Consider the following 19,524-nt stretch of genomic DNA (forward strand, 5'->3'; position numbering starts at 1 on the left):
CTAAGCGCTATTTTTGAGTTTAATCTCTAAAAATTCATAACTTGACTTGTGTATGTCGGATATTTGTCGTTTTGGTCTTGTTTTGTTTAGATAAATATTTCCTATTTTTCTAAACCGGTGTTGTGTCATTTTGTAGTGTTTTCATTAAGTTACTGTGTGTGTTGGTACAAATACTTTACACCTAGCGCTCTGAAGTTAAGCCTACTGCTCTGCCAAGCTACCAAGGGGGTAAGCAGGGGTTAGCTGAGGGTGATTCTCTTTTACCCTGACTAGAGTGAGGGTCCTTGCTTGAACAGGGGGTAACCTGACTGTCAACCAAAGACCCCATTTCTAACAATGGTCTACCTCATTAATAGGGACTTCTAATAAATTAAATATGCCAATTGGGTATAGGCCATTTTTACCATGTTCAGGAGTTAGCAAAAGCATGTTAGCACTGGTCAGCAATGGTAAAGTGAACAGAGTGGTAAAGCCAACAAAAAATAATTTCAAGAAGGGCATAATGTAGCTATGGGGCAGCAGAAATACCCCAACTATAGAACAATGGATGGCCAACATGACTGGTGTATGCTGGCAGAGAAATCAGTCTACAAAGCCCGGGATTGCCCAAGGATATATGTATATATGTGGAGGGAGAGCAGAGGGGGGTGCGAAGACGTGTCACATTGGATATTGTTATTTTTGTGAATTGTAAATGATCAAAATAAAGAAGTTTTATAAAAAAACGAATTTCAACAAACAAGAGGGGAGTATGCAGAACGTTTGGGGGAAGACCACCCTAAAGTTGACAGGTCTAACACCTACCAAGACCCACCATCCATCTGCATGAACTCCCTGCTGATGATCACAACTAACTTCTGTAAACTTAATCTTCCACAAAACGTAAAGGTAAATGCATTGAGTGTTCATCAAGAGCTCAAGATTATTCCCAGTAACTACTAGTAACCAATAAATACTGGACTACTGCTAACTTTGAGTCTCTAGAGCAGTGTGCTGCCGGACATAAACCACTTAAATCCCTCATCAGGATAGTAAATGCTATATAATTGCAATTACAATAAAATGCAGAAAAAGCAAAACGTGGAAAACAAACCCCTGAAATACAAACACCTCAGGTGAAGGGGAAGATCATGCTTTGAATGCTGCCAGTCGGACTCTGGCTGTAACTGCAGGCTCCAGGCACTCACAAGTATGGGTCCCCGGGGAGATAGGGCCCCTTTCAGTTGAAAATGATGAAATGGCTTTACTCTGGCATGGGATTCTGCCTATGAACGTCAGATATTCTGCTGTATATTAAGATGGCTGTTATTTTCTGCTTGTGTTGCGGGTGAGCCAGGAAAGGTTTTTTCATTTTCTGGCATAAAACATCCAATGCGTCAGGGCAGTTGCTGTTTTGTTCACAGAAACAAGCAATCCAATTCCGCAATGTATCGTTTTTTTTCCTGGGAGGCAAAAACAATGTTGGGGGGCTGCCTAAATGCGTTGATCTTTTCACCGAAAGACAGTGAAGTTCCCTTCAAGAGCTACGAAGAACTCTACATTTAACAGACCGCCCCTTCGGGGCTGGCAGAGACTTCACAGCCCCAGCAGCTCGATGACCCATCCGCCAAACTTAAAATGACCCCATAAATGTGACTTGACGTGCATCCTCCCGAACCCACCTGCCATCTCCATAACCTGTTTCTTCGCCACCTCCTCCATCCCCAACTCTCGCCCTTTCACCCTCATTCAGGTTTTAACGCTATCGAATGATTTGGCCTGAGGCATAGCCTATACGAAGGGTAATTTGTGACCGTATTCATGCAACAAATAAATGTTTGACACCCAGCTTCCCAACACCTCTGCTTCTCTGTTGTTTTAGTGTTGCCCTTAGTTTTATATCTCTCTTTATTGAAGTTCTAATCATACATGTTATATGTAACTCTCTTATCTATTACTAGATTTTGTAAAGCGCTCTACACCCTTTGGATTACTTGAGTCCTAAGGAAACACCAATATAAAATAAATACTGACACAGAAATCCCCTTTTCCATGTTTCTGAATGCACGATGTAGTTGCTTTGAGTTTTTAACACCTTCTTGTATCTATTCCAGTTTGGAGCCTTCCGTCTCCCTGCGGGCGCCCTTAATGCTTTCTCTGTTTCTCTTTGTTCCCGAACAGTACTCTAAGGACAGGCAGCAGAGGGCGCCACCGTGCGACAGACAACAAGGAACAAGCGGTCTGCCAGTGATGGTAGGTGAAATATTCCTTGACGCTTCCAGCGGGGGTGACACCTTACTTCATGGCATCGTGTGTACCGTTTCCAGTCATGAGCTTCAGTGTGATAACAGTGCATTCTGGGTAAAGTAGTCTTGCTTTGCTTCCATTGACCTAACTAGGTCTGCACATGGTAGCAATTATTTGTAAGTGAAAAGCCGAGGATTGTTAATATAAATGTAAATAGTGTCTGCAATGACGGAGTGTGGTTGTCACCCTACCTTCCCCATCGGATGCGTCATAGGGGCACAGGCATGTTTTAGTATAGCCAAGCTGAAGAAGGTTTTGTCCACAGCGACTATGTCTAATCCATTTCTCTTTACGAGAAGGTACCAGAACACTTCTGCTCAGTGCATAAACAGGAATGAAAAATGTGTATCCAAGTGATAACCTAAGTTTCAGGAAACAAGATTTATTTTTTAGAGTGCCTTAATAAGATTAACTATGGAAGACTGGACTTTGTAACTAGGGGTGTGGTCTACTGTGCACAATAATTCAGTGCTTAAGTTTCTAATAAACATGAACTGTATCGAAAGACAGTGATGCTGAAATCACCTAAGCCACAAAATCGTTCTTTACCAGCGTGAGTAGCTTCCTTATTTGGCGGGATGAGTTGCAGCCTGGATTGCTTGGTCCAGGGCCAGCAATTAAAAGGGCACTTTCGTTAGTGGTGACCGAGGTGTTAGGAGCATGGCATGTGACATTACTCAGACTTGAAATTATAATGTACAAGGGCAACCCAAATACACCACATATGAACTTTGGGCAATGACACTATGTTGCAGTATAATGATTCAATATGGGTTCATTTAAGCATACTTTCTCAGTAGGTAAACAATTGCGGATGTTCAAGCAAATTAGAGTGTAGCCTGTTACTGCGGTTATTAAGGTGTCAATAACTCGATCATTGTTTGTATAACTTCATTGTGCTGAAAAGAGTAATCACTCAGTGAAAAGGTGAAAATTAGTGATTAAGCGAGTATGTGCAAGAGTACAAAAGATCAAGGAGAACCACAAGAATATACTTTCAAGTACCGGGATGCACAATTACATAATTAATTCAAAATTTATCCCTAATATGTTTATGAACGTCAGTGGTGATTTGACCCTAGATATATACATATATATTATAAAAGGTCATCCTTAGGACAGAATTAATTTGACAGTACAGAAAGCTAGTGAGATGACAAATCCCCAGAGGTAGAGATGGAGTGTCCCTCAGGTCCTGCTCCTAAGGCTGGCTTCTTGGCATGTCGTCTTAAGGTAAGTGGCAGAAGTGTTGGATCTGCCTTTGATAACAGTAGACACTAGGGGCCTTGTTACAAGAAAGCGGCCTTGCGGTGGCAGTCGGATTGCCGCAGCTGTGGTGGTCCGACTGACAAATTATGAGTTTGTCGGCGGACGTGCCAACAGACTGTCATCCCCAGTAGGATCCATGATCCCAATAGGGTGCGGTGGTCCTGGTTGTAAACATCCAGGGCGGCGCTCAACTCAGTGCCGCCCTGTTGATTACAGACTTGTTCTCCTCCAGCCTTTCCATGGCGGTTTCCCCACCATAAAAAGGCTGGCTGAGAATGGGGGCCCCTGCACTGCCCATGGCATGGACAGTGCAGGGGCCCCTCTGCCCAGCACAGTTAGAATGGTGCTGGTCGCCCCCCTCTGTGTTACGAGATAGCACCCAGCTCCTTTCAGGGAGCTGGGTGATATCTCGTACCACTGTCCCCGTCCGTCACACCGGCAGGAACACTCTATTTCAAGGTTCTGCCAGTCAGCCAGGTCAGGCCTGCGGAAATCTTGCAATAGGGCAGGTGGGGCACCACCGCCATGGTGGTAGCATCCTCCCTGTGAGTTTGGCGGTTCCACGTTGGGACCTCCAAACTCATAATAAGCCCCTGGTCTAGCATAATGATAGAGGTCCTTCAGCCCGCTTTATCTGTATCATAACCCTTGCTTCCTTTCAGGGAGGCACAGCTCAATCCTATTTAATTGGACTGGGACAATCCTATATGTACCCCAGATTTGAACCATATAATTAAGACGTAAAAAAGGTCAGCCCTTGGAGACCCACCTTACTCTCTGTCTACCTTTCACCTGAAAGTTTAATTATTGAGGCCTCTTCATGTACTGGCAAAACTGGAGGCTTCCCAAAAGCCCCATCGAACAGAGAATCCAAAATATTGCAAGCTGTAGGCAAGAATGTATTCTCAGTGAGTAGTTTAGCCCTTAGGTTGATGAATGCTACTTGCCTGTTTACCAAATATACCCGTGCTTTGCAAGACATGTTTGCCATAGTGGCGCCAAACCTGGCAGGCCACCTCAAGGATCCATTGGATTAGTAAAAGACTGCAGATGCTTCCAGGCAGATCATAAGGGCAGACCTGGATACAGTGGATCGTGAAGTCAAGGGCATGAGTTCTAAAGTAGCTCAGCGGAGGCATGCATTACTCAGGGTGACCGGGTTCTCTAGTAATGTACAAGCGGCACTGATTAATCTGCCGTTCGACAGCATACACCTGAGACTGATGATGAGATGACACTTTTTCAGCTTTGGAGATGTTCAAGACTTGAATTGTTTGAAAGCTTCGTCAGTTCTGGGCCCAACACATTCTGATTGCCCTGGACTGGCTAAGGAGGGTGTGATATGCAGACCTCCTGTGGCACTCCCTGTGTTCCCTTTTCTGTCTCTCGGACCGGACCTCCTCTCCCAGTTGACGTAGCAAGTACTTCACACCAACCTCCAGAGCCTCTTCCTGCATTCCTGGAGATTGAGCAGAGACACTTGAGCTCCTCTCAGCTGTTGCTGCATTTGGTCTTTGTCATACCATCAGCTTGTCACCTTTCCACAAAATCTGTTTACTCTGGAAGGTGGCATCGGTTTATCACATGGTGTGGGGAGCAGAATGTGGATCTGTTGGAAGTCCTTTATTTAGCAAGCCCAACAGGGTTGTGTGGTGGGCACTAAGTTACAGCTCTGTCACGATTTATCTTTCTTGCAAACAAACTGGTGTAGAGGGCTAAAAAGCCTTTTCTGTGTAAGGTGGTGCAAATCATTACCTTTCCCACCATATTCGCTCCGCCCTGTTCAGCCGAGGAGGATAAGAGATAACACCAACTGGAGGGAAGTCATTTATTACATTGGCTGGATAAGCTGATCAGAAGAGGACCTCATCATGCTGGATCACTCTGTGCATCAAATATTATATGTCCTTGCCAAAATAAAACCACCTGAGGGAATCCACGTTCATTCCACCAGAGCAAATTCTTCGACCTCAGCAATTGCCCGGGAGTCCTGTGGCTAACATATGTCATGCGGCCACATTGACATCCCTTCATACTCTTGCTCTATTTTTTGGATTCAGAGGTGATAAGGGATGGACATTACACTTTTTCTGTGCTCCATAATTTTCTTGCTTGACCACTCCTTCAGAACCCACCTCCTGGGAGGAGGTTCTGCTTTGATATCTTCAGACGGGGAGTAATCTTCAGGTAGACGTATCCATCAGAAGAAAAACTTACTTACTTTCCATAACAATCTTTCTGGTGGATACTCTGTCAACTTCAAGATTCCAAGCGGTTCCTGCCCACTTTTGTAATCTGGCACCTGGGGATATTTAAAAGGTGAGGCATCTGCATTTAGATTGCGCATCCACCAGAATGATCATTACCAAAGGTGTATAACTTTTCCTTCACAATTTTTATCTATTAGGTTTTACCAACCATAGTAGGACATCATAGTTTATGACACTGTATTACCTTTAAATACACTTCCAACACAAATGTGTTTTTGCATAAGAATATAAGCTGTGAGCTAAAATAGTTTTGAAACTGCAACTCCTGCTTTGTCATTTATGCCATCAAATCTCATTGTAATCTAGTTTATATAGAGCAAACATAATAAAATATTAAAACGAGGATCAATCAACACAGGAGCAGAATCAGATGTGAGGACTCTAGTTGTCCCCTTGTTCAACATTACTAAACCACCAAGAGGACGAGATGTTGTGTAGACAATTATGCATATGCATATACCACTGCAAATCAAGGAAAGAAGGCCCCAATATCCAGGAAGAATGGCATTCAATCATTCAGACTAATTCTTCTTTAGACATTAAGTTCCTACAGCTTAGTGCCCTAGTGTGGACTGTTTGAGATAGTGGCAGCTCCTCCGTATGGGTGGAGGAGTGTCGTCCCCAGCCGGCAGCTGCTAAACCTTTTAAAGAAAATGATAATAAACAAAGTTTATTATCATTTTCTTTAAAAGGGGCGGGGTCACTGAGGTGACATGCACTCAGAGCGCATGTGTGTTTGGCCGGCCGTCTCGGGCTGGCCAAACACACATGCGCTGTAGGCTGTCTCCAGCCCGGCGAGAGAGCCTGCACAGGTTCCCAGTCTGCGGGACGGAGGCGAAAAGGTATGTTTTTTCTTATTTTTTAATTTAATTTAATTTTAGCCTTGTGACAGAGTAACCCGTCCACCAAACTCTAAATCAGACTCCTGGTTACCATTGACCCCTAGCCCAGGCTTGAGCTCCGATGCCTAGAAAGTGACAGTCTGTACTTTCACTCTCAGACCTCTTGATTCTCCCCAACATCCCACTGCATTGACTGACATCTTCATTTCTTTGTGACACAAGATTTTCTTCTCTCCGGGTTTATAATCATATACACTATTCATTGATCTAGAGCAGTATTGTTGAATTTTTCTTACCTTAGTGCCGAACGTACCATTGCCCCGGTATACACACCAGTTCCCTCACTGAGGTTCATTCATGTGTGATTTCATGAATGTACACTTTTAGCCAAACCGTTAAAAAATACAATTTTAATCCTTTTCTTTTTATTCCACTGATTGGTGACCTTAGTGCAATATTTACCATTACACTTGTGTACACCAGTGTGATTCATGTGTGTCTTCACAAGTGTGCACGTTTGCCAGGCCTGTTACCATACAAAGTCCAGTTTTTGCTTTTTGTTGTATTCCATGATTGGTGACCTTGATACACCGTTTTTTGCAGCATGTGCTTTTGCTGCTCTCCTAGTCTTTTAGTTACAGATATTTTTACTGAGTCATGCAAGTTACAGATCATATTGTGCTCCAAATTCATTATGTCCTGGATGGCTTTTTGCTGTACATATTAGGGTTGGAATTCCGCGCCAAATATACAAACAGATCAAAGAGTGTTAGCTTGGCATTAATTATGTAATTGGGCATCCCAGTACTTGGAAGCATATTCTTGTGTTCCTCCTTTATGGTTTGTACTTTTGCACATACACTCTGTCTCTGCTGCTCACATTCTAAGTGACTGATCATATTGTTGAGCACATTGCAGTCATATAACAAGCATTAGCAAAACCAATAGGTCTTGGCAATGCAAGAGCTATAGGCATTGTCAATGTTACTGTCTGTTTTTCCATTTTTAAATACACGCTTAGTGATTTTCTACTGGATGTCCTTGCAAACACTGTTATGCAGGATAGCTCTTTCAGAGTGGTCCATTTTATCGAACCTTCAAAACATTTCTAGTCAGAAGTTTTAAAAAGGCACACTCTGTCTGGGAAAGAAGGTCAAAACAAGTTAGAATCTTGGCAAACAAACAAAGCAAGCACTATTCCACACAGCGACAACACAAATTACCCAAAAATGCACTGACACATCCATCAACAAAACAAGTCACACAATAATCCAAGGACACATCTATTATTTAGCACGACCTAGAAAAAATAATCACACTCTGCCTGGGAAAGAAGTTGTGATTTTCTACTGGATGTCCTTGCATGCACTGTTATGCAGAATAGGTCTCTCAGAGTGTTCCATTTTATCCAGCTGCACCTTTAAAATGTTTGTATTCAAAAGTTTAAAAGAGGCATACTATGCCTGGGAAAGAAGCTCAAAACAAGGTCAAATCCTGGCAAAAAAATAACTAAAACCAGCAGTATTCCATACAACGACAACATAAGTTACACAAAACTACTTGGACACATCTATCAGCAACACGAGTTACACAAAAGCACACAGACACATCTAATATTTAGTGGGACCTAATAAAGTAAATATTCATCTTTAGAGGAGCAGCGTTTGTGACTGGATAAGAACAAGATTTACAGCCCTGTAACACAAGTTACACAAAAATACACAAACACATCTATTATTTAGCACTACCTAGAAAAAGTAAATATTCAACCTAGAAAAAGTATATATTAATCTCTGGAGCAGCAGCGTTTGTGAAGAGATAAGAACAAAATTTACTGCCCTGTTTACAGAAATGGAGCAACGGAGCTCGGAGCGAGTGAAAAAAATGAGCGCTTGTATAACGTGCTCCAAATCAAATAAAAAAGTATCCCAAAAACAGTTCCTAAACTGGGAGCAGCTAATGCATATGGTAATTGGTCCATGCTCTCCGGGAGGGCTAAACATAGGAAGAGGCATAACAAATGCATGTCATGGACAAATGAAGAGAAAGAATATGATAATGACGATGTAGCCAGCAAATGGGAAGCCTAAGGATGGGCTGAATCCCACAAAGTATATACAGCATGCCCCTTCAAGAAAGCACATGCGCTGTCTAGAGCTAAGACCTAAAAATGATGCTCGATTTATCAAAACCTTAGTAGCCACACCGTAGGATTGCATAATCATTTGTTTGAATGGTAGTCATTACTTACCTACTAAATGAGAAATGTTGCTTAAATGAACCCATCTTGATGCTACATATTGCACAGATTTGGGCCTCAACCACCCACCTTCAGTTTGCTGCTCTGCCACTGACTTGAGGCCTGAGGAAAGGCAGACCATCAACTCCTTGTTTTTCTGCGGCTGCTGTTGCTTCATGTGTGCTTGTTTGCCCCGTGTTTATTCTTTTAAACCTGTGTTTACTATTGACAGTTAAATAAATACCCAGTGCAGTAAGTAAGCAGTGGTGTAATTTAGTAAAGTTATTTTGGCTTTTTATCCTTGTTTCAGATATGTTAGGTGACTGATGATGTCCTCACTGCAAAGTCATATGTTGTATTTCACTTTAAAAAAAGTATTGAAATGTGCTCTCTGTTTAGCTAAAATGGCATTCACCTACTTCTTGTTTTGCAAAACTCCCACACTGCTGTCCACTGAAGGCCATTAAATGTCTAACAACGAACATTCTGTCCACTCCCAATGTTATCGTTTTTGCTCTACAGCAATTTCCCATTAACAGAATTAAAAGTCTTGGCCAGATGTAAGAAACGTACATAGATGTTTCCTGGGTCTCCAACCTATTGATTTGCGTTGTAGCGATCGCATTTAGAATATTGTAGGAGAACTCTCCAGAAAACCACAACTAATTTGTGGGTCAGCTTTTTCAAAATATTTCTTCAACAGTAGCCTCTTTAGGAACAGCGTTGAATACTGTGGCAAAGAGCACGGGGCACTGATTTACTGTCTTGGAATATATAAGCAACAGATATTTTGTGGTTACAGTGGACGCCCGTGCTCTTCGTTCACTAAATGGCAAAGACTGAAACTTGGTATATCAGTGCACTAAAACATGGAATATTCTCTGTCAATCCTTTTTAATCCCAAATATAGACAGCTCAGAACTGGCAGAGCAATGTCATGGAGGCATATGGTTGCTTTTTCTTGCCGGTACAAGTTGGCTACTAACTAAAATTGCCAGGGGATTCCATTGCACTGACGGCTCAATGCTCCAATACTGGGATTTTATTTCACAGGTCATCGTATTCAGGTGGGTTAGCTCTAGATGATCAACTGAAGCGGAAAAGGACTACAGTTTGCAGAATTCACTACATTAGGAAACTAAACCACAGAAGTTTCAGCACTGCGTACTAGGTGGCATATAGTTTGTTGTTAACTTTGATGCAGTAGATGCATAATTAAAAAATGTATTTGTTGTTGCAGGGAGGGGTAGTCCTACAGAGATTTCCTGACAGAAAAGCTTCTATGAAAGGCTAGATCTGTTGGGCAGAGTTAGTCATGTGAGAGGCAGCTGGTATGGGGATGATTTTGCGTCATCCCTAATGCCTTTGAGAGATGGTTTCTGAGGCCCTACACTAAATTATTCTATGATGCCCGAACACATTGTTTCGCTAGTGTTTTCTTTTTCAAGTCATTGTTTTCGGGTGTTAGTTCAATTGTATCAACTGAAGTGAGGTAGCACTAAAACTCCCACACTGCATAAAGTTGTTAAACTAAACTTCAGGACTGGGGCACTGAGCCCTTGTTGCCATGGAATCGCCAGGTCTCCTTAACATAGGCTTTCTGAAGCCCACCTAATTTACTTTAAAATCAATTTTCCCTATAAATTTACCTTGTTACTGTGTTGCCTCAATATTAAATCCGTAGTCTACCTCAGAAATGGCTGATGAAGTGTTGCATCCGCACTCCCACAGTGTTTTAACAGATGTTATTAGTCAGGTGCCTTGAAATTAACCATTTGACACCTCTTCTCCCAAAAATTCCTTTAGTTAGTATGGCGATGGTGGAAGGGGGCAAATTTTGCGGTCTAGATTCATGTTATGTATTGATCAGTATTTCTAGCTCAGTGTGCTTTTTAATTACTCACATCAATATTCTAAAAAATATTTATAGAGGGAAGAGTCGGAACCGTGTACACACCAGTAGTTTTTGACGCAGACTCCACAAGGCTTTTGACTGACCTGAACATGTCTTTAAAATGTTACAATTGCCCTTGAAATAAACCTGAAGCATTAGTATAACATGTTCTAATCACCAGGATAGCCCGAATTCCCAGAGTATTGCACATGTAGCTGTGGGTTGATGGTGAGGTACAGTGAAGAAGCTAAAATTCCTCACTGTGTTAATACTTCTGGTGCCCAAATCTGTTTGATGCACTGATACTCAATCTAACCATTTAGGAGACACTTTAATTTGATTTTTCATCCACTGTTCTAGGTAAACAATACCAGGTAACTGAGCAATGTGATGGCAAAGGGCGCTATTGAGCATACATTGATGAACGGTAGTGGAACAAACTCTAATGCACCCATTGTTTTCCCCTGCTATTGCAATGTAGACTGCCATTTCCTACAGCAACAAACCCAGGTAGTTCTTTCTATATGGACTTAGTGGATGAGTGTCTGTAAACTCTGTCCACTCCAAATGCTACAAGTTTTTACTCCAGAGCAATTTCACATTAACAGACTTAAAAGTCTTGGCCAGATGTAAGAAATGTACATAAAGATGCTTCCTGAGTCTCTCACCTACTGAATCAAGTTGTAGTGATTGCATTTAGAATATTGTAGGAGAACCCTCCAGAAAACAACAACTAATGTGTGGGTGAGCTTTTTCAAAATATTTCTCCATCAGTACCCACTTTCTGAACAGCCTTGAATACTTTGGCAAAGATCAGCAGATGGCAATAATGGAGTGTCGTGGAATATATAGGCAACAGATATTTTGTAGTTACAGTGGATGTCCGTCCTCATCGGTAAATAAACATCGAAGAAAGAAACTTGGTATATCAGTGCAGTAAGAAATGGAATATTCTCTATCAAACCTTTTTAATCCCAGTTATAAATATGCATAGTAAAATACAGTAATGCTTAATCGTCAAGAGTTGTTAATATTCCTGGTGTGTAATCGGAATTAGGGGTAAATCTACTATTTTTTTTAGTTATTCCACTTTGCTTAAATGTTTTATCTAGCCATGGTATTATCCAGATGAACAACTGCCTCACGATCATTATAGTGTTGGATGTCCAACGCCTGTCTCAAGCAGAATTCGATCATGGCAGAGTTTGTTCTAATTGCCACTTCCGAAAGTAACATTAGGTCCAGAAAAGGCCCAATAAAACATATTTGTCCAGTTTTCCCCAAAACATTTCTACAGCTTCAAGTCCGTGAGCTTCTATATTGACATCTATTTTAGTTTCACATCATGCACAAGACCACCTGCTATCAACTGACCTTGCTTCACAGAGTAAACCATTCAATGACATAAATATAGTTGTCCAGGCATTGTACTGTCTCATCTTAATGGCAGCAGCACCCTTCTGGTTGGCATCCGCGATGCCTAGCTTATCCCTCTAAATATACTTTCTTCTGGTGGCTAACTACCACATCAAAATCTTTTGAAGATTTAACAGGATAATTCCAGACCTCAGAAAATCGTCTCTGGTTTCCTCTGCCCACCTGCATTGCCTTTCATTTGCATTATCTATAAGGCATTCAGCAATAGTATGTGCTGTATCCCATTTGTTCGGGGTAGCCAGCAGCACATTGAATGTGCCAGAGCCATGGGAGAGATTCCTTTTAGTCTCCAATTTTACAGTTACCAACAAATTGTCATACCAGCCTACTTGGGAATATCTTTGCACATCAGCCGGTATTCTATGTGACAGAATGGGCCTCAGAACACAGCATTAAGATGATGTCTCAAATATGATTTTGTGCTGGTTCGTGTACTCTAGGGAATGTAACGTTGGTGGCTTTCTTACTTAAAGGACCCCTCTCTGCTGTGTATTTTTAGTCTTCTGCACTGTCTTGTACAAGATAATTGTACATTGTTAGGGGCAGAGGCATTTTGGAGGTAGTATGCATGATAATCCAGATGCTGATTATATTTACACTAGGGTCACGATATATTTTGGGGAGGAAAGTCAATTCTCGTGAAGTTTGGTACATAAACAGGTCAAGCAGGTCAGCCCTATTTACCCTGCATATATCTCCTCTGCTGAGACCCATTTGACATGGATGAACTTGGCAGAATTTATTGGTCGGTGATTTGCCATAGAGATGACACCGCCTTTCTGTATTACTCTCCCATTGGGTAACAATGGGTTGTATCATCAGCTATGAGAAAACAAAATTTAAGGTAGGTGGGGACAGAAGAAGTACATTTAAAGGGCAGCCAGAAGAGCATCCAGGTGAGACACTGGAGTACTTTGTATACTTAGGCATTATTCTCGACAGAATCTTTACATGGGTATTACAGAAGACCACTGAGGAGTCTACAATCACCCTGGAAAGGGTTAACCTTGGTCTAGGTAGTTCTGTAGTTCTGTACTTACTCCGGTTGCTGAGGTTTATCATATAAATGTTCTCTCAGCTTTGTCGGATTAAACCTAGTAGAGGTGGAAGCTCCAGTTTAGATAGGTGACCTGGGTTTTAGTTCAGTCTATTTCATTCGAGATTACTGAATTACAACTGAATCTGGCATTGTTATGAGGAGGGTTCTGCAATTTATTTTGTTTACACTGGTTAAGTAATATGAAAGCGTCCCCAACCATGATGCTTACCATAATTCTGAGGATCTGTCATATAAATGATATATTAAGGAAATAATGACTTACATAATGATCCGAGTTTGCCAGACTCTTCAAATCAAGGTTTTTTGTCAGTGGCATATGTGACTGCTGTATTTAACTTAACAGCGAGGTACTTTAGATAACGTGTCTTCTAGTCCTGCTAGCTTGGGGGACAAGAGATGGTATAGCCGAGTAAAACATATTTGGAGGTTTTCTTTTAATGTATTGGGCCTCAGAAATTCGCAAACATATCTTAATAAAATGTACATGTCCTGCTTGATTAAAAGAGGGCCGAAATGATTTTGATCTGGAGGATGTTATTACTTTAAATAATGTAAAAATAAAATTAGAGAAATTTTATTTGTAGGACTTGGCATTTCTGAATTGGATTATTTATGAAACTTGGCTACAGTTTGTATAATGTATGTATTGAAATCAATATTAAACAACATACAACAAAAAACAGCCAAAATGTGCAGTTTTATTGGTAGCATCGAACGATTCCTTCAAGTCACCAGAAAAGTCACAAGCTAGCTATTGTAAACACGCAGGCAAACGCACACACAGGCTTAGACTCGCTCTCAGGCACTCACTCACATATTTTACTCTCTTTCTTATTATCACGCTCTTTTTCGCTTTTTCAATCTTATTATTCTCCTCTGTTTCCTGTCTCCATTTCTCTCTTTGTTTGGTTCTTGTTTCCGGTCTTCTCTTTTTCTTTCTCTCACGTTTTCTTTTTCTCTTTTTTCCCTATCTTCCGCTGGCCTAGGCATGGGTTTTCAGTTATGCTGCGCAGGCGTGGCCTGTCTTTAAATGTTTTTACCTTTATTGTATAGGTATCGTAGTCCTTGCTTTTAACTCATTGTCATTTAGTAAACAAATCTTTTGGAACTGAGTTTAGCTTTCTTTTAAGCGCATCAGAAGAGCAGAGCCTTAATAGAAATAGGCAATTTGAATTCACCGTAGGGCTCTTAAAGGACATTTTGAGATGTTCAAAGTGTTGCCTTTGTATCTGGCTCCCTATACTTACTCAAGGCACACATTCCTAATACTGGAGCTTATCGCTGATAGATGTTAGGTCTCTATGAGTGTAGTGTCTGTTTAGAGGAAATTCTGAACATAAAATATGCTTTTACCTTCTGCATAATCAGTCTGCCTTTTTGCCCTGTACACCCACCCACTGCATCCCAGTGGAAGGAAGAACTGTCCAGTTTCACCCGAAATGGCAAAAGACAATGCTGGATTGACATGTGCCCAGAATGTTTTACCAGCCACAAGACATCTAAACACCATCAGCCCCGGTTCCACCTAAAGACAGAGTTCACTTGAGACAAGATTCTCCATCTGGAGATTCTCTCATATATTTATAAAAAAAGTAGTATATCTGTGTTCAGTAAGGGCACCCTGGGACAGATTTGTACATTTGCATGTTAGATTTTTTTTAATGGTTTTGGAAAGAAAGCTTGTCGTAGGAGGTAACATTTGCTTTAATATTTTTTAAATAAGTCTAATTGGTCCTAATAAAGTACATTTGGCTGAAATCATCACTCTAAAAATACACATTGAATAGGGGAAGAAGACAGGACCTTACCCTCACATCCAACCAGCCCGACCCCACTGGCAACCTACAGACCAAAGTAACAGCCTTCAACAACTGGATCTCTGACTGTGCCAATGCACTAGCTCCCCCCAGGTTAGTCAGACAAGCAAGAACATGCACTCAAGTTTGCAGGAACACGGAAGACCTGTGAAACTCAAAACGTCACTGCATACAGCTGGAGAGAAGATGGGAGAACAAGCTGTGACAGCACCACCAGGGCACTTACAAAGCAGCTCTCAGGCAATACCACACTTAGATTGAAGAATACAGAACAGCAACTCTTGCTCAGAGACTGTAAACCAGATCTAGCACTGCCTGAGAACTCTTCAACATCGTCAGTGAATTTTCCAACCTCGCCGCTGCCACCCACACCATCATCCCCTCATAGAATCTCTGCAACAACCTCTCTGATTTCTTCCACAAACAAATATTCAGGATCTACAGCAACATCAAACACCAGCCCTCTAAAGAAGACCACATCAAGCAGCTAAAACTCACCACTGTTACACCACACCTACTCACAAAATGGAAACCCCTCACAACAGACAACACTGACAGATTTGTGAAAACCACCCACTCTGGAGCACACACAGACCCTTGCCCCACACCACATCTACAACCTGGGAAAAACCCTGATCAACAACTTCCTCACCTCTATTAGCACATCTATCCACAGTGGCACCTTCCCCGCAACTGGAAACACACCTAAGTCAAGGCACTCCTAAGGGAACCGTCAGCTGACCTGTAATAACTCAGCAACCACAGACCCATCTCTTTCCTGCCATTCCCATGGAGAAAGCAATCAACATGCAACTCTCCACCGACCTTGAACAGAACCACCTCCCAGGCATCACTCAGTCAGGATTCTGCAACCGCAGCATGGAAACCACCCTTATATCAGCTGCTGACAACATTAGGACCATCATGGACAGAGGGGAAACTGCTGCCATCATCCTCCTTGACCTCGCAGCAGCCTTCGCCACCATACCCCTTGCCAACCTCATCTCAAGACTCCATGAGTCTGGAACCGTAGGCCCTGCCCTCAGACTGATCACCTCCTTCCTCTCCAACAGAATCCAACGGGTCAGTGTCCCCCATACTCTTCTGAACCCATGAAGGTTATGTGCTGAGTCCCCCAGGTATCTTCCCTCAGCCCGATCCTCTTTAGTGTCCACATGATGCCCCTCACTCACATCATCAGAGCCTGCCTAATCAACATGGTCTCCTACGCTGACGACACCCAGCTTATCCTCTCCCACATTGACAAAAACACCACCACTAGAAATATTTTCACAACCTGCATGATCAACATGGCCACCTGGATGAAGGAGAACTGTCTGAAATCCAAACTCAACACGGTCAAGACAGAAATCCTGATATTCCCCATGGGATTCCTCCTGGTGGCCAGCAGAACTAGGACTCACGCCCACACCTGCAGACCACACAATAAAGATTGGAATCATCTTAGGAAACAAACTCAAAATGCCCAAGTAGGTGAATGGCGTGTCCTCATCCTGTAGAGTTGCCCTACAATATCTTCAAGTGGCTCTCCACGCACACAAGACAAACAGCCACCCAAGCCCTCATAACTAGTGAACTGGACTACACAAACAGACTCTGCTGGCATCGCCATCCAACTCATTCAAAGACTCCAAACGACCCAGTACTCCACCACCAGACCCATCTTAGACATGCCCCACAGTGCTCACATTGCCCCTCACATTAGAGAACTCCACTGGCTACCTATACAGAAACAATGCCATTTCAAGGTACCCACCCATGCCTACAAAGTGCTAAACAATGGCTGATCTGCATACCTCAACAACCGTCCTCACTTCTACCAGCCTTCAGGATGTCTAAGCTCAGCATCCATCTCCCTCTCATGAGCTCCCCGCATTCACAGAACTCGTTCTTGTGGACGGTCTTTCTCCTACCTCGCTGCTAAGTCATGGACGACCTCCTGCAACACATAAGGACGTCTCCATCCCTTCTCAGCTTTCCAAGAAAGCTGAAGACCTGGCTGTTTAATTAGGAGTTTTATAAAGACTCCTGCTTAGTGCCTGGATACCCTCACAGGTGAATAACTGTGCTCTACAAATCAAAATATCATAACATAACATATGGTGATGTTATTTATATGGTGTAACCACAGTAAAACAGACGCTTATACTTTAAACTTTCTGAATCATCCCATCATGCCCAACAGGGTCAATCGGGCAGATCTCTGCTCACTGAGTAAGGATCCAGAACACAATTTACCACTTTAAGGCTGGTTGTGACAGAAACATCTTTCCTGTTTTTGTATTTACTGTTTTCCATTTTTGGGAACCTTTGCTCAGTGTCTGTAGACAGCAGACTTTTTTTTTTTTACTAGTTTCGTACAGTACCTCAAGGGGTCTTGTTCCGAAAGTCAGCGATACTCTATGAATTTATTACACCACAGTGAAATGTGAGCTCTGTTAAGCGATTGTGTTCAGTAGACTAAAGAGCAAGGAGAATGTTTGCCTCATGGCTAAGCAGTGGATCTTTACAGACATCAAGCAAAACGCCTTCATGACCCACCTCAAATGAGGTGGTGTGAGGTTCAATTCCTACTCTTCAACACTTGATATGACCTAAGCTGACTCCACAAGGACACTTCATATGGAACTCTGTATTACTTGCATTTCCACTTGTAATTAACATCAAGACACTCAATGTCACATACTTCAGCATTGATGCTTTCAGGTCTTCGTTGAAGCATCTTTAACTATTAAGTTAAATTGAGTGTCATGGACCTAACAGTTTGTTAGTGTTTTCTCTTAGAGGATCCCCAACATTGAGCATCTGCTCATTGTTAGAAATGGGGTTTTTGGTTGGCAGTCAGGTTACCCTCTGTCCAAGCAAAAACCCTCACTCTAGTCAGGGTAAGTCACACACAATCCAAGATTATCCTGTGCCCACCCTCTGGTAGCTTGGCACGAGCAGTCAGGCTTAACTTAGAAGGCAATGTGTAAAGTATTTGTGCAATAAATCATACAATACCACCATATAGCACCACAAAAATACACCACACAGTGTTTAGAAAAATATATAATATTTATCAGGATAATTGTAGGTCAAAACGAATAAAGTTGCAATGTGAATTTGTAGAGATATCACTGAAAAGTGATATAAAGTGTCTTAAGTCTTTAAAAAGTAGACAAAGTCTCTTTCGAGCACAAAGTACCTGGTTTGGAGTGGAAAATCTCCTCAGAGGGCCACAGAAGAAGAAATACGTGGAAAAATGGTGTGTGCGTTGATTTCTCCCCAGCACACACGGACTTGCGTCGTTATTTTTCACGCAGGGAAGTCGTGCGTCATTTTATGGCGCGCGGACAGTCTCTTTCTGCGGATCGTGGGGATTACCAGATGTCCCGGGTCTGTGCGTGGATTCTCCTACTTGTTTTCCGGCTGCGCGTCATTCTGCGGGGCTGGGCGTCGAAGTTTCGCTCTCACAGCAGGCGTCGCGTCGATTTCTCCTCTGGAAGTCGGGCGGCGTTGTCCTTGCGAGGCCGTGCGTCGAAGTTCCGGTCGTCCCGAAGCCGTCGCGGTGCGGCGTTTTTCTCGCCGCGGAACAAGCTGTGCGTCGAAAATTTTCAGCGCACGAAGCGTCCAAGTGAAAAAGAGAAGTCTTTTTGATCCTGAGACATCAGGGAACAGGAGGCAAGCTCTATCCAAGCCCTTGGAGAGCACTTTCACAGCCAGACAAGAGTTCAGCAAGGCAGCAGGGCAACAGGAAGGCGGCAGTCCTTTGTAGAAAGCAGTCAGGTGAATCCTTTAGGCAGCCAGGCAGTTCTTCTTGGCAGGATGCAGGTTCTGGTTCAGGTTTCTTCTCCAGCAAGTGTCTGATGAGGTAGGGCAGAGGCCCTGTTTTATACCCAAATGTGCCTTTGAAGTGGGGGAGACTTCAAAGAGTGGCTAAGAAGTGCACCAGGTCCCCTTTTAGTTCAATCCTGTCTGCCAGGGTCCCAGTAGGGGGTGTGGCAGTCCTTTGTGTGAGAGCAGGCCCTCCACCCTCCCAGCCCAGGAAGACCCATTTAACTAAGCCCAGCCAGACGTGGATTGTAAGGCACAGAAAGATTTAAGTGCAAAGAAATGCTCACTTTCTAAAAGTGGCATTTCTAAAATAGCAATATTAAATCCAACTTCACCAGTCAGCAGGATTTGATATTACCATTCTGGCCATACTAAATATGACCTTCCTACTCCTTTCAGATCAGCAGCTACCACTTCAATACTGTATGAGGGCAGCCCCAATGTTAGCCTATGAAGGGAGCAGGCCTCACAGTAGTGCAAAAACTAATTTAGGAGTTTTACACTACCAGGACATGTAAACTACACAGGTACATGTCCTGCCTTTCACCCACACAGCACCCTGCTCTAGGGGTT

General features: G+C 42.6%; 1 protein-coding gene across 1 annotated transcript in view; it reads left to right on the plus strand.

Annotated features, from left to right (window-relative positions):
- LOC138246014 (unconventional myosin-XVB-like) overlaps window positions 1–19,524 on the plus strand; it is a 794,810-nt gene that overhangs the window by 17,188 nt on the left and 758,098 nt on the right. The window contains exon 2 of the mRNA XM_069200161.1: window positions 2,161–2,232. Coding sequence (XP_069056262.1) covers window positions 2,230–2,232 — 3 coding nt within the window. The 5' untranslated portion in view covers window positions 2,161–2,229. The remainder of the gene's footprint in view (window positions 1–2,160; window positions 2,233–19,524) is intronic.

The sequence above is a fragment of the Pleurodeles waltl genome, chromosome 7 (assembly GCF_031143425.1).
Source record: "Pleurodeles waltl isolate 20211129_DDA chromosome 7, aPleWal1.hap1.20221129, whole genome shotgun sequence".
Taxonomy (NCBI): Eukaryota; Metazoa; Chordata; class Amphibia; order Caudata; family Salamandridae; genus Pleurodeles; species Pleurodeles waltl.